Raw genomic sequence first — 16,115 nt, 5'->3', positions numbered from 1 at the left:
TCACTGCGGAGCGAGATGCCCCTGTAGTTGTTGCAATCTCCTCTGTCACCTTTGTTTTTGTATAATTTGATGACTTTTGCAACATGCATCTCCAGTGGAACAGATCCCACCTTCCAACAGAGAAGGAGAAGATCTTGAAAGTGTGGCAGAAGATGGGCTTTCTGTGTTTGAGCAGTTCAGCTGCAATTTCATCCCTGCCGGGTGCCTTCCTGCTTGCTAAGCGATCAATGTGCTTAAGTGATGCAGGTTCTATTCATTAATCAGCCAAGACAGGAAGCTGTGGGAAAGCGTCAAATGCAGGCTGGGAGATGTCCATCTTAACCAATGGATCAGATCCAAGCTGCAGTCCTGCTACATCTAGTCGTGAATTGCGGTGAACAATTAAGTAACTCACTAGAGGAGGAGGCTCCACAAATATCCCCATCCTCATCGACGGAGGAGCCCAGAACATCAGTGCAAAAGATAAGGCTGAAGCATTTCCAGCCACCTTCAGCCAGAAGTGCCAAGTGGATGATCCATCTCTGCTCCTCCGGAGGTCCCCAGCATCACAGTTGCCAGTCTTCATCCAATTTGATTCACTCCACGTGATATCAAGAAACGGCTGAAGGCACTAGATACTGCAAAGGCCGTGGGCCCTGACAGTATTCCAGCATTAGAAGTGAAGACTTGTGCGCCAGAACTTGCCACGCCCCTAGCCAAGCTGTTCCTGTACAGCTACAACAATGGCATCTACCCAGCAATTTGGAAAATTACCCAGGTTTGTCCTGTCCCCAGCTAATTACCGCCCCATCAGTCTACTCTCGATCATCAGCAAAGTGATGGAAAGTGTCATCAACAGTGCTATGCAGTGGCACTTACTCAGCAACAACCTGCTCACTGACACTTAATGAGTGTTCTGCCAGGATCACTCAGCTCCTGACCTCATTACAGCCTTGGTCCAAACACGGAGAAAAGACCTGAACTCCAGAGGTGAGTGAGAGTGACTGCCCTAGACATCAAGGCTGCATTTGATGGAGTGTGGCAAAACTGCAGTCAATGGGAATTGGGGAAAAACGCTCTGCTGGTTAGAGTCATAGGTAGCACAAAAGAAGGTGGTTGTGGCTGTTGGAGGTCAATCATCTCAGCTCCAGTGGGGATGTTCGCTGATGATTGCACAACTTCAGCACTATTCGTGACTCTTCAGATACTGAAGCAGTCCATGTACATATACAGCAAAACCTGGACAATATTCAGACTTGAGCTAATAAGTGGCAAGTAACATTCACGCCACACAAGTGCCGGGCAATGACCATCTCCAAAAAGATAGAATCTAACCATCACCCCTTGACATTCAATGGCATTAGCATCACTGAATCCCCCACTATCAACATCCTGGGGGTTACTATTGACCAGAAACTGAACTGGGACCAGCCATTTATACACTGCGGCTACAAGAGCAGGTCAGAGGCTGGGAATTCTGCGGAGAGTAACTCACCTCTTGACTCCCAAAGCCTGTCCATCATCTACAAGGCACAAGTCAGGAGTGTGATGGAATACTCTCCACTTGCCTGGATGAGTGCAGCTCCAACAAGACTCAAGAATCTCGATATCATCTAGGGCAAAACAGCTCGCTTGACTGGTACCCCATCCACCACCTTCAACAATCACTCCCTCCACCGCTGATGCACAGTGGTAGCAGTGTGTACCACCTACAAGATGCACTCCAGCAACTCACCGCAGACCCTTTGGCAGCACCTTCCAAATCCACGATCTCCACTACCTAGAGGGACAAGGGCAACAGATACACGGGAACACCACCATCAGCAAGTCCTCCTCCAAGTCACAAACTATCGTGGCTTGGAACTATATCGCCGTTCCTTCACTGTCGCTGGATCAAAATCCTGGAACTCCCTCTCTAACAGCACTGTGGGTGTACCTACACCACATGGGCTGCAGCAGTTCAAGAAAGCAGCTTGCCACCACTTTCACAAGGGCAATTAGGGATCTCCCTCTCTTCTCTAAGGACCTTGAAACGCTGCACCTATCACTCCCAAAGCTCCTAGTCAAATTCCTCCTGCCTGACTCTATACTTCTTCAGCACTGAAATAGCCCCCAGTCACATTCATTCTTTGTGATCATGGTACTTAATTCCTCCTTATCCTCCCAGAGCATTCTGCAATGTTCAATACAGATAACCATAAGACATAGGAGCAGAAATTAGGCCATTCGGCCCATCGAGTCTGCTCCGCCATTCAACCATGCCATTGTCCTTGCCTCTCTCGTCATCCAGCTACATTGGATGGCCTTGCATGGTTCCATTCCCATCCCTTTGAACACAAGTTAAGGAATCTTCATCAATGGCTTTTCCCCCATGCCCAACACTGATAGGTCTCCCAAGGATCTTTCTGTCCAGAGTCACTCTTCCTTATCTGCACACTGGCTCTCAACAACTCCGTCCACAAGGAAGAGGTCAACTGTCACAATCAAGCAAAATTATACTAGATCAACTCTCTCAACCCTTTAAATGCTCCCAAGCTATACAACTGCCTGTCGAACATCATGGATGGACAAGTCACAGCTTTCTACAGCTCAACATCAAAAAGGTGTAGCCACTGTCTTCAGCCTTATCACAAACGCTGCTTTCTTGATGCTAATTCCATTCCATCCCCTTCCCTAAGTATTAACTACTTCGTCTAATCTTGGCAATCTGTCTTTAAACTTCACATCTTATTTATTCCCAAGACCACTTACCCGTGTGACTTTACAACCTCCACTATGACCTTCGCCACCTATTCCATCACTGAAATCCTTAAGCATGCTTGTGTCACCTTCATGCTTAACTTCTCTAATGCTCTTCTTGCTGACCTCCAATCTACATTCACCCTCCAAACTCCAGCTTGTCCAAAACTCTGCTGCATATATCCTATGCCACATCAAGATCCATCCATATAAGATTCATGTTCTCACCGATGACATTCCACCCTTCTGACTCAGGCCAATGCATTCCTCTTCCTTTTACCCTGCTACTGGTAACTGAACTTTCGGCCATCTGACTCCTACTCTTTGGGGCTCCTTACTTAAATTTCAATCTCTTTTTCAATTCCACCATCTCTTTAAATAAGCTTTAATTTAATTTAATCTAAACAAGATTAATCCCTGCTTCTGAGCTTTTCCTTCATGTATTTTTCTTACAATTATTTTTGAAGTGCCTGAATACATTCTTTACTTAAATTCACTATATTAATGCAAATTGCTTTACTATTACTCTAGGCAACATGCCAATTTTTGGCTCCATTATAATGGCATTCTTTATATACCACGTCATTTGCTTGGAAGATGAATGCATAATATTGTCAGTCACACGTTTATTTCAGCAACATGCGTTAAATAGCATTTGCAATTATTGCAGCCATCAATTTTCCAATATCAGTGCCTATTTTGAGTCTTCAAAGTGAAAGGAAGTGCCTTCCCTACCAATGTGTTTTCTAGATCACGAATATGAATTGGGCTGAGACCTTTATGCAGCACAGAAATATTAAGCACTTACATTATCTATTTAGACATATAATTTAGTATTTGAAATGAGATCTACTTCTGCATACATAAGAGTCAGAACACCAGAACACTCCAAGTATGACTCATGCCAGTGTGTGTGTGCACTTTGTGTACCTAAAAAATTGTGGTTGCATTTATACCATTGCCTTTAAAGTTGAAAGCCATTTGTGCAGTAAAATAAAAGGGAGGTTTAGTTTAATAAAAGTTTTACAACATGCATGCAATACCCAGTCCATTTATCATCACCTTTTATGTATATTCTTATAAATCTATTGTAAAAACCATAGACTGGTTTTAGATATTAATCAATTTTACTCCCTAATCTACTATGATAATTGATTTCGCTTTTGGTAAGAAGTTAGGCACTTCAAGTAAGTTATTCCAGCTTTGCTGTCGAAGTTAGTGGAATTCTGGAATGCACTGCCTAAAAGGGTGATTGAAGCAGATTCAATAGTAACTTTCAAAAGAGAATCAGATAATTTGCAGAGTTATGGAGAAAGAACAGAAGAGCGAGCCAAGGGCTGAGGTAGCCACCGAGGAGTATGAGGGTGTCACCTCTCACGGGGTGCCATTATCAGCATCATCAAACTCCTTGGCCCCTCTGGCTAAGGAACCATCTATGAAACAGGACCCAATGACTGAGTCTGCCCCTGCGTTAACACTGGCAGAGCAGCTTCTACATGTGCCTCTACTGGCACTCCATGATGAGGATGACCACTCTGTGCATCTCAGCTGTAAGCAGATGCAAACAAGCAGTTTGCCTCCACCTCAGCAGAGACCACAAGGTTGTGGGGCAGGGGGAGCACCGCGTAGGAGTGGCCAAGAGCGAAGGACGCCACATTGGGCAAAGCACTAAGTGATTCAATGGCGTTTGCCTCACATGTAAGTGCACACTTCACTTCTTGTACACAATGTAAATTTGGCACATGATGCCAGGCATGCGATCTTACATATTTTAGAGGCGGGATTGGTAAAGAGGAAGAGATGGTGAAGGGAAGCAAGGGCCATTGAAGGGGACAGTGAAATATCTGGACAGATGTGCATCATCCGGATCTATTCCAGGCTGCATCTTCAATGGAAGTGTTCTAACAGGCAGCTCAAAGCGTTGTCCATGCTGTCCTCCTGAATTAGAGGGCTCAGAGCTGAAACATGCCTAGATCAGATGACCATTGATTTGACAGCATCCTGAAGAGACCCCTGAGTCCTGCGCTGGGCCCCAGCCACTTCTCTGTGCAGCATGGACACCACTGTGTTCTGCATCTTCCTCCTCTTCCTCCAATGAGCTATGTCATTCCAGTATCTCACCCTCTTCAAGGTCCACACCTCTCGAGAGGGCATGTTATGGAGAGTGCAGCAGACCATCACAATACACAAGACCCTTGCAGGAGCATACTACAGGGCACCAAAACCGGATCCTCAGAAGACCAATGGCCTGCTTGTGAGTCCTTGTGAGTAAATGGCTTCAGCTGTAGTGCCTATGTGGTTCTGCCTCGGAGTCACGTAAAGGGTTGAGTCGCCATCTCTTCAAGGGAAATCCTTGTCCCCTAGAATCTATCCGCATAATCTGGGAGTTGGTAGGGGTCGGGCTGGTAGAATAAAGAGCTGTGACACTCTGGACTGCCAGATGATGAAGGAGTCATGGCAACTGCCAAGAAATTAAGTGTTCACTGTTGTGAAGCTCTTGCTGTGGTCGTACGTCAGTTGAACATTTGAGGGAGTGGAAGCTTTCCTGTTGATGAATCTCACTGGTAAGTCACTTGGTGCCTTGATGGTCACATAGGGGCAATCAGTGATGCCCTGCGCCTGGGGAAAGCCAGTGATGGAAGAGAAACCCACTGCCCTCTGTACCTATAAGGCCATGTCCACAGCTGATCCTTGAAGGAGCCAGAAACAAAGAGGTTCAAGATCACAGTGATGTCGTGATGTTAGCAACTATGAGCAAGGCTGCAAGATATGGGATCTTCCAACATAAGGGCACAAATCTCTGTGAGCAGAGATCTACATGGATAGAGACAGTCTCCTATGGCACTGGTTCTTCAATGTCTCAAGATAGCTCTGTCTTCACTGGTAGATCCTATGCTGAGCGTATGGCCTCCCTTGCCTTCATGTCACTTGACCCTCTCCTCTGCCCTTCTCTACCTCTCATGCAGGGGATACTGATCTTCAACGCCCCTAGACCCAAAATCTGAGAGTCATGCTCTCATTATCAGCTGTTGCCTTCTTTGTGCTCAGCTGGGTTCCCAATAATAACTGGAGCCTAACTCCTTCCTCTTATGCCTCTGCGATGCTAGGTGGAGCCACAACCCTCTACACTGCCCGTGCACGTACAAACCACACTTTCACAACGTCTGCACACACCATGGGCACCAGTGTGTCAATGGCTGCATGCCCCTCTCAGCCATGCTCCCTTTCATGCACCCACCTAATATCATGGTGTGGCCATGACTGGCTCCCTGCTGTGTTGCTGCCTGTCCTTGATCCAGCATGCAAGCCATGCACCAAAATTCCAAATTGACCTTCAACAAGCAGACAAAAAGCTCGTTAACAATATTAACTGGCTCCATTCCCAAATAGGGTTGGTTTCGGAGTCCCACCTTCTCCAGTTCTGAGGAAACCCGCCAGAGGCGGAACAGCAATGGGAAACCAGCACGCTGGCCTGAGCCACGATTTTCAGCACCACCCTCCCCTACCAGTTACCCTCCCCACTACCCCAACCGGTGAGACCTAAAAATCCACCCGTCAGTTCTGTTTCTCTCCGCATGACTGCTGCCTGCTCTGCTGGCTATTTCCGCAATTTCTGTCATTCTGTAAATGACTATTTACCCTCATAGTTAGAAATCCAACAGAAATGAATTTCAGCATAACATCAAGCTGTCTTTAATTCATTATTAATTGGCAGCTTCACCCAGAGAGGCCACAGGTTGCCTGATGACTGAAATGAAAAAAAAATCACATTGATGTTCCTCTTGAGGTTAAGACCAAAAGGAGTCTTTATCCTTTATAAAAAGTGTTCCATTTCCCAATATGCAATTCCAGCCCCTTGATTAGTATAAATTTAAATCACTCATTAGGGATTACATCCCTAGGACAGAAAAGGGATTATCAATGTGAAAAGGTTTGTTATTATGTTTTCCTTCATTTTTTTCTTCTATAGGTTTTTATGGTTTAACTTCTAAATTTTTAAACATTGTCTATTTTCTCCCCTCCTAGGTTCCCCTATTTTAGTGGTACACAATTTACTCTCAGACCTAAGTCAATGCTATTAAGAAATATCTCCAAGAAGAGTACAAGAGGATGTTCATTGAGTTTGTCCATTAATGTTACTGTCATGCAACAACAAATGCATGATGTAATCGCCTTGTAGTATTGATTGCCAAATGGTAGACTCAACAGCAGGAGAAATCAAGTCAATAAAATTGATGAAAAATAAAATGTTTTGTGACAGATTCCAAAGGATATTAAAATCAATAACGTTTTTGATATGAATTTTGAAATGTAGCTCCTTTAAATCTGATGGTTATATTTTGATTACTTATCAAGCTGGACTAGGGGGAAATGACTTCCGATAATAATCGTTACTCGCTGCGTGACTGTGTTCTTTCTTTAAAAAAAATCGCATTTCCAGTAGAGTGTCTAATTTTCTCCTCAATAAAAAATAAATAATTGTATACGCTGGGAGCATACACCTATGAAAGGAGTAGGTATGAAGTAACTATGAGCGGACATACTTGAACCTAACCACCCACCCTGCACGGTCATTCAGCAGTTTGTGTGGAGTTCCTCTTAGTTATTGATAAAAGCTCCTACAAAATCAGACATCTCCAAAACTATGCTCTAAATAGATTACCTCTATTTGTTTTAAAAAGCTATTGGTCATTTATTCCTAAAAAGTAACTTTCAATAAGAGTTATCATAAAAAGAAAGTTAGAATAATGATTGTCTTTTTCGTTGTACTAAGCAATATTTTGACACCTTTATGGTGGTTCCATGACATTTGGCCTCATTATGTAAATAATGCCAAGGGAACAGTAAGTAACCTCAGTGGTCTAGTCAATTTTCAAAAACAATTATGTGTGTGTGACTAATTAGGGCATTCTGACTCACATTTCACTGAAAATTTGACCTGATTAAGAATCATACAAGTTCTTTTCCAATAAGATGATTCATTCATCACCAATTCAATATTTGTTTAAAAATATATAGTTTTCCTGGATTTTGTTCTATTATCAATTATAAGTGTAATGGAGTAAATGGGCAACCCATATTCTTCAATTCTTGTCTTTTTTCACAGCACATCTTTTGATATAACCCTTATGACAGAACTATCTGTTGGCTTTGAAAGAGTCTGTCATTTGCAAATGGAAAGATACCTATTTTTATCAGATTGATTAAGTACTCACTGATCTTTAAGCCACTTCTTAACAAAGGGAATTTCATTGAAGGCAACAAATTCCTTGTCTGATCTCTTTAGGTTCTTGCTACAAAATGAAAAGATCAAAATTATAATTAGTTTTTCTTTCATTTATTACAAGTAATAATATGCTTTACCAAAAACAGAAATACATTACTTAAGCAAGTAAACAGATACGGGCGGAATTCTCGCATCCAGGACGAAGTCCTGTGGCGGCAGCAGCGGGGGTGGGGAGTGTCTCCCGCTGGGAGGCCGACAGGAAACCACGCCATATCTCCAGCCCCGACAGAATTAATAATGCATCCGGGGGTTTCGCACCGTCTTCCGTTGTGGGGTGAGCTTGATAGCGTGTGTCCCGCCATCATATCCGGGTGCCATATTGCACCAGTGATGACATGTCACAAAAGTGGGCTATCTTACGAGGGGAGGTATGATAAATGAACTAATTTCCACTGCTCCAATCCATGCAACATGCAACTCCTCTTAAACATATTTTCTTCTTTGAGCAGGAGAAGCTCCATCACAATTGCAGAGATAATGAGAAGATGGGAGGGGGGGCTACCATTTTTCACATCTCTGCTGGAATTCAAGGAGAGGGCATCTGAGCTCGCAGGAGTGGAGCAGAACAGAGGCACTGGTGATGGGGAGCTCAGCCTTGGGTGTTCACCTAGTAAGGATTCATCCACTCAATGTAAACCTGAGGGTCGAATGGCCTCCATGTTGGAGGCAGTTGATGCTGTCACTTGCACTCTTCTATCCCACTCCAGGAACACAGCAAGGCCCGAGAAGGAGGAGGGGTACTCCATATCAGGCGTCAGCCCCAGCCCCTGAGGAGGAGGGGGGAGGAGCAGCAACTGGACACCCCTGGGTCATCCACTTAGGAATCTCAGATGCTGTCCGCTCTCTCTGAATCCCCTTTGCCTGTGACCCCTTCAACCTCATCCTCTGTCACCGCAGAGGGAGCAGCTGACCCACAGGTAAGCCAGGGCCCTTCAGGTCTCAGCTCTCCAAGGATGCAAGCCGAAGCCATCAAAGACAACAGGGCAAACAACTCCAAAGGCTGCCTCCGCCCCTGCTGCGGATGTCAGGGCAGCACCTAGAAGGAGTGGTAGGGAACGCAAAATCAAGAAAATTTGATCTCAAGTGGTTTCACGAGTGAACGTTGTCACTGTATTAGCTGCAAATATATCCAATCTCACTAAATAATGGGCGGTAACTTCTAACTGGTATCAAAAAGTGATGGCCCGCAGGAATTAGAAGAAATAAATACATACTTACCTGCCATGGAAAATTACACTGATGCTGGAGCTGCTTGGGGCCTGCATCAAAAGACTCTTTGCAGGTCCCAGCAAAGTGTGGCTCTGCCAGATTCAAGGAGGCCACGACCCTTTTTTACGGCACTAGCTGCCGTGAAGCAGGTAAGTTTAAAGGGCCCAGTGAAATTGTCAGGCCAGGGAGAAGGTATGTGTTTAAGATAAGTGGATAGGATTTTGAGGGGGGGGCGGGGGGTGTTGTGGAGGACCGGAGAGCAGGGGTTATAAGACCATAAGACATAGGAGCAGAAATTAGGCCTTTCGGCCCATTGAGTCTGCTCTGCCATTCAATCATAGCTGATAAGTTTCTCAACCCCATTCTCCCGCCTTCTCCCCGTGACCTTTGATCCCCTTACCAATCAAGAACTTATCTATCTCGGTCTTAAATATACTCAATGACCTGGCCTCCACAGCCTTCTGTGGCAATGAATTCCATAGATTCACCACTCTCTGGCTAAAGAAGTTTCTCCTCATCTCTGTTCTAAAAGGTCTTCCCTTTACTCTGAGGCTGTGCCCTCGGGTCCTAGTCTCTCCTACTAATGGAAACATCTTCCCCACATCCACTCTATCCAGGCTTTTCAGTATTCTGTAAGTTTCAATCAGATCCCCCCTCATCCTTCTAAACTCCATTGAGTATAGACCCAGAGTCCTCAAATGTTCCTCATATGTTAAGCCTTTCATTCCTGGGATCGTTCTTGTGAACCTCCTCTGGACCCTCTCCAGGGCCAACACATCCTTCCTGAGATATGGGGCCCAAAATTGCTCACAATATTCTAAATGTGGTCTGACCAGAGCCTTATAAAGCCTCAGCAACACATCCCTGCTTTTATATTCTAGTCCTCTCAAAATAAATGCCAACATTGCAGTTGCCTTCCTAACTACTGACTCAACCTGCAAGTTAACCTTAAGAGAATCCTGGACTAGGACTCTCAAGTCCTTTTGCACTCCAGATTTCTGAATTATCTCCCCATTTAGAAAATAGTCTATGCCTCTATTCTTCCTACCAAAGTGCATGACCTCACACTTCCCCACATTGTATTCCATCTGCCACTTCTTTGCCCATTCTCCTAACCTGTCCAAATCCTTCTGCAGCCTCCCCGCCTCCTCAATACTACCTGTCCCTCCACCTATCTTTGTATCATCTGCAAACTTAGCCAGGATGCCCTCAGTTTCTTCATCTAGATCATTAATGTATAAAGTGAAAAGTTGTGGTCCCAACACTGACCCCTGTGGAACTCCACTAGTCACCGGCCACCATCCTGAGTAGGACCTCCTTATCCCCACTCTCTGCCTCCTGCCAGACAGCCAATCTTCTATCCATGCTAGTACCTTGCCTCTAACACCATGGGCTCTTATCTTACTGAGCAGCCTCCTGTGCGGCACCTTGTCAAAGGCCTTCTGGAAGTCCAAGTAGATAACATCCATTGGCTCTCCTTTGTCTAACCTACTCGTTACCTCCTCAAAGAATTCTAACAGATTTGTCAGGCATGACTCCCCTTGATGAAAGCATGCTGACTTTGCCCTATTTTACCATGCACCTCCAAGTATTCTGAAATCTCATCCTTAATAATGGACTCTAAAATCTTACCAACGACCGAGGTCAGGCTAATCAGCCTGTAATTTCCCGTCTTTTGCCTCACTCCCTTCTTAAACAGGGGGGTTACACTAGCGATTTTCCAGTCCTCTGGGACCCTCTCTGACTCCAGTGATTCCTGAAAGATCACCACTAACGCCTCCACTATCTCTTCAGCTATCTCCTTCAGAACTCTGGGGTGTAATCCATCTGGTCCAAGTGATTTATCCACCTTCAGACCTTTCAGTTTTCCTAGCACCTTCTCCTTGGTAATGACCACCATACTCACCTCTGCCCCCCGACTCTCTTGAACTTTGGGGATGTCACTCGTGTCTTCCACTGTGAAGGCTGATGCAAAGTACCTATTCAGTTCCTCCGCCATTTCTTTGTTCCCCACTACTACTTCTCCAGCATCATTTTCCAGCGGCCCAAAGTCCACTTTTGCCTCTCTCTTACCCTTTATATATCTAAAAAAAACTCTTGCAATGTTCTTTTATATTATTGGCTAGTTTACCCTCATATTTAATCTTCTCCCTCCTTATTTCTTTTTTAGGTTGGGGGAGATCGGAGGGTGGGGGGTTTGGGGGTCGGAGATTGGGGTGGTTGGGGGGGGTCATAGGTTGGGTGAGTGTGGGGTTGGGGTGTTGGAGGTCATGGGGATGGGGGTTCAGATGTCGGGGGTGGGGGGCGCCGTGGATCGGGAAAGCTGGAGACTGGTGGGATGGGGTGGGGAGTCAGAGGTTAGGGGGGTGGAGGTCAGAGGCTGGGGTTGGAGGTCGTAGTTGAAGTTTGGAGGGGTGGGGGTTGGGAGGAGTTGGAGGTCAGGAGTCTCGGAGGTCAAGGGGGTCTCGGAGATCAGGGGGCTGGTGGGTGGGGGAGTTGGAGGTCAGGGACGAGTGGGGGAATCCTTGTGGGGTGTGGTCAGGGGTGTGGGGGGAGTTCCATGGGGGTTGATCTGGGTGTTTACAATAGTTACCCAGAAGTTAGAAAAAGTTTTAATTCATCTAACTTTTTCTGGGTAATTATTGGTGTAACCCTGGTGGAACCATCTGAAGTTGGTGATTTAATTGAATTTTCAAATGGTTCCTAGAGCAGGGCAAATATCCAGATGAAGTTTGCCCTTCTTGGCAATTGTCATAAAAATTCTTACTTTGGGACATCTGAGAGGGATTCCCAGTGCATCTTTGGGGTACCCCCTAAATCCGACGCTGGGGATTTCGGAAGTTATGGTCCAATGTCTATTGTTGTCATTTAGCGTCATTATACTGGCTTCACGAGACCTCCTGCCCACACTAGCAGCTCAGTTGCACACATCCGGACCACGAGTGATTCTGGAGGGAGGAGTGTCTGTGGCAGGACCTTTCAGAGCCTTGTGCAAGCACTCTCCCACCCACGCGGAGCCTTCATCCATCACACTCATCTTACTGTCCCCAGCATTTTCAATGCTGCCTGCTGGGGATCGCTTTCAGTTGTTCAACTGAACTGAGCTGCATCTCCATCCACCCATTCATTGCTCTCCCATGCAGCACCTGTGCCTGTCCAACATGAGGCTCCGCTCACTTTCGATATCGCAAGGATGACAGCAGTCACATTTCTGATGAGCTCCCCCACCAATTCCCCTCCCCAACCACCCATGTCCTTTTCCCCAGAACAATAGGCACCCCTGGCATAACTATCGACCTCTCCAACATCACCTTACAACCTAAACCCTTCTCATTCCAGGATGTCCAGGTGAACATGCATGTTCTCTACCTTTCAGAGAACCCCACCCCCGTCCACGTTGAACTCTCCGTTCTCCTCCTTCCCACCCCCAGGGTCCGTGTCTATCTCCAAGTCCCCACCAACCACCCTCACCGCCCCTTCTACTGTTATTGACACACCCTCAAACTACTGGCTCCCTCTGCCCCCTGTCACTCTAACCATCCTCTCCGCCCCACTCCTTCGCCGCATCCCCCCCAGCCCATGGCAAAATCCATAAAGTTCCGAGGCAGGGCCAAAGCATCAGCGCAGACCATGAAGATCCGAAGCCTCAGCAAAGTTGAAGCTGCTGCGTGGAGACCTCCCACCTTCCAAGAGCTGCTTCATGGAGGAGCCACGTGCATGAGGGTCCACCCAGCATGCGATGCCACGTGTATCCAGGGTCTGGTAGCTGTCGGCCTTCAGCACCTTCTTCTTGGATGTCCACGACCTGAGCAAAGTGAGTCCCAACTTCTGCACGTCACGCTTCTCCAGACGCGTTCTGGGCTGGCGTAATGGAGACTGAGTGTAGGGGAAAATTCCAGTCGGGCCTTCATTTGCATCCCATTAGCTGGATGTAAATCAGCTTCACGCCTGCCTCCAGCGGGTTTCCCGATCTGCCATGGCAGGCAGCATCGGAAGATCCCACTGATAATTCACACCGGTGTGAAGCCGATTTTTAGGCCTCCCGCCAAATCCTCCCCCCTGCCCGGCATTGATCCTGCCAGTGGGGGCATGGGAGTATTCCGGCCCATATTTTAAATTATTGCTCACACCTCTGGCGTATAAGACACAGTTCAAATAATTTAAGGCCAATATACTAAGGCTGTTCCCCATCTATAATACTAAATAAATTGAAAGAGAGCTGCTAACAGACAAGAAACTTACTTGTACAACCATTCTGTCAGAAAGTCACAAGCATTAAACTTAGTTCTTTTTCTCTGCAAAGAAAAGCAAATGCGAGATTGCAAAATTAATTAACTACAAAGAAACACATGTTAAATGACTATGGACCTCAAACCAGTCAAGAAATCACAATTATCTTTGTGAAGAGCAAACCTGTAGCATTTATCTAGCCACTTTCTCCATTAATGTGAAAGTTGGGTTTCTGCCAAATTTCATCTCAGAAGACACAGCCTGTGTTTGAACTAGCAATTGGGCATACATGTGTATATAGAATGAAAGGCAACAGAAAACAAAAAAATAATTGATTTATTTGGCTTCTCCTAAGGGAATACAAACAGATCCAAAGGCCCGAATTTTTGCTCCCAGTTCAGGAATGCATAGTCGGGACACTTCCCGGATTCACAAGCCCGACCCAGGGGAAAGTGCCCCAAAAGTTGGGATTTTCATTCCAGTGTGGCAGACACTTAGATACATAGAAACTAGGAGCAGGATAGGCCATCTGGCCCTTCGAGCCTGTTCCACCATTCAATATGATCATGGCTGATCCTCTATCTCAACGCCGTATTCCTGCTTTCTCTCCATTACACTTGATGCCCCTAATATCCAAAAAGTTATCAATTTCTCTCTTGAATATACTCAGTGACCTGGCCTCCACAGCCTTCTGTGGTAGAAAATTCCCACAGGTTGACCACCCTCTGAGTGAAGAAATTTTTCTCAGACATCCCTACTTCTGAACTCAAATCCTCTTGCAATGAAGGCCAACATACCATTTGCCTTCCTCATTGCTTGCTACACCTGCCTATTTACTTTCATTGACTGGTGTACAAGGACACCCAGATCCCTTTGTACATCCACATTTCCCAGTATATCACCATTTAAATAATACTCTGCCTTTCTGTTTCTCACACCGAAGCGTATAGCTTCACATTTATCCACGTTATACTGCATCTGCCATTTGTTTGCCCACACACACAACTTGTCCAAATCGCCCTGAAGCCTCCTTGCAACCTCCTCACAACCCCGCTCAGTTATGTGTCATCAGCAAACTTGGAAATATTGCATTTGGTTCTCTCATCCAAGTCATTTATATATATTGTCAATAGCTGGGGCCCAACCTCTGATTCCTGCGGTACACCACTAGTCACCGCCTGCCACCCGGAAAAAGACCCATTTGTTCCCACTCTCTGTTTCCGGTCTGTCAGCCAATTCTCAATCCATGCCAGTATATTACCCCTGATGCCATGTGCTTTAATTTTACCAACTAGCCTCTTATGTGGGACCTTATCAAAAGGTCTTCTTGAAATCCAAATACACCACATCCACTGGTTCTCCCTTATCCATTCTACTAGCTACATCCTCAAAAAACTCCAGTAGATTAGTTAAGCATGATTTCCCTTTCATAAATCCATGCTGACTTTGTCTAATCCCGTTAATTCTTTCCAAGTGTTCTGTTACCATGTCTTTTATAATAGACTCCAGCATTTTCCCCACTACTGATGTTAGGCTAACTGGTCTGTAATTCTCTGTTTTCTCTCTCCCTCCTTTTTTTAAATAGTGGGGTTACATTTGCCACCCTCCAATCTGTAGGAACTGCTTCAGAGTCCATAGGATTTTGGAAGATGACCACCAATGCATCCAATATTTCCAGGGCCACTTCCTTTAGTACTCTGGGATGTAGATTATCAGGCCCTGGGAATTTTTCAGCCTTTAACCCCATTAATTTCTCTAGCACCTTTTTTTTACTAATGCTGATTTTCTTCAATTCCTCCCTCTCACTAGACCCTTGGTTCCCTAACATTTCTAGCCAATTATTTTTGTCCTCTTTTGTGAAGACAGAACCAAAATATGTGTTCAATTCTTCTGCCATTTCTTTGTTCCCCATTATAATTTTCCCCGGCTCTGACTCTAAGGGGCCTAATTTTGTCTTTGCTAATCTTTTTCTCTTCACATATTTATCGAAGCTTTTACAGTCAGTTTTTATGTTCCTTGCAAGTTTACTCTCATACTCCATTTTCCCTTCTTGATCAACCTTTTTGTCCACTTTTACTGATTCTAAACTGCTCCCAATCCTCAGGCTTGCTGCTTTTTCTGACAATTTTATATGTCTCCCCTTTGGGTCTAATAATATCCCTAATTTCTTTTATAATCCATGGTTGAGCCACCTTTCCTGTTTTATTTTTGCGCCAGACAGGAATGAATAATTGTTGTAATTCATGTATACATTCCTTAAATATTAGCCATTGCCTATCCACTGTCAATCCTTTTAGTAAGGTTCCCCAATCCATCATTGCCAACTCGTGCCTCATACTATCGTAGTTCCCTTTATTTAGGTGAAAGGCTAAAGCAGGTGTCAATAGCAGCATAAAGGTCAACCCTGTCTAAAAGCAAGACACCAGTGTGTTAATAGCAGAACAAGGGTCAGTGCTTTCTGAAAACAAAACATGAAAACAAGATACATATTGGCACCTGACAGCAGAGGGAGGGGGAGGAAAAAAAATCAAGATGGAGTACAGAGTTCATGGTCTGAATTTATTGAACACAATGTTAAGCCCAGCAGGCTGTAAAGTGCCTAATCAAAAGATGAGGTGCTGTTCCTCCAGTTTGCGTTGGGTTTCTCTGGAATATGGTCGTCTTTAATACT

The 16,115-nt window shown here is 45.2% G+C and overlaps 1 protein-coding gene across 2 annotated transcripts in view; it reads right to left on the bottom strand.

Annotated features, from left to right (window-relative positions):
* iqck (IQ motif containing K) overlaps positions 1 to 16,115 on the bottom strand; it is a 111,960-nt gene that overhangs the window by 81,551 nt on the left and 14,294 nt on the right. The window contains exons 4-5 of one of the 2 annotated variants that reach the window (XM_078559179.1): positions 13,457 to 13,509; positions 7,935 to 8,012 (exon numbers count right to left, since the gene is read on the bottom strand). In XM_078559179.1, the coding sequence (XP_078415305.1) occupies positions 7,935 to 8,012; positions 13,457 to 13,509 (131 nt within the window). The remainder of the gene's footprint in view (positions 1 to 7,934; positions 8,013 to 13,456; positions 13,510 to 16,115) is intronic. The other variant, XM_078559180.1, reaches the window with a different exon arrangement.

Source organism: Cetorhinus maximus, chromosome 15 (genome assembly GCF_964194155.1).
Source record: "Cetorhinus maximus chromosome 15, sCetMax3.hap1.1, whole genome shotgun sequence".
NCBI lineage: Eukaryota > Metazoa > Chordata > Chondrichthyes > Lamniformes > Cetorhinidae > Cetorhinus > Cetorhinus maximus.
Note: the sequence above shows the minus strand (reverse complement) of the source record. Positions and strands in the feature narration are given on the sequence as shown.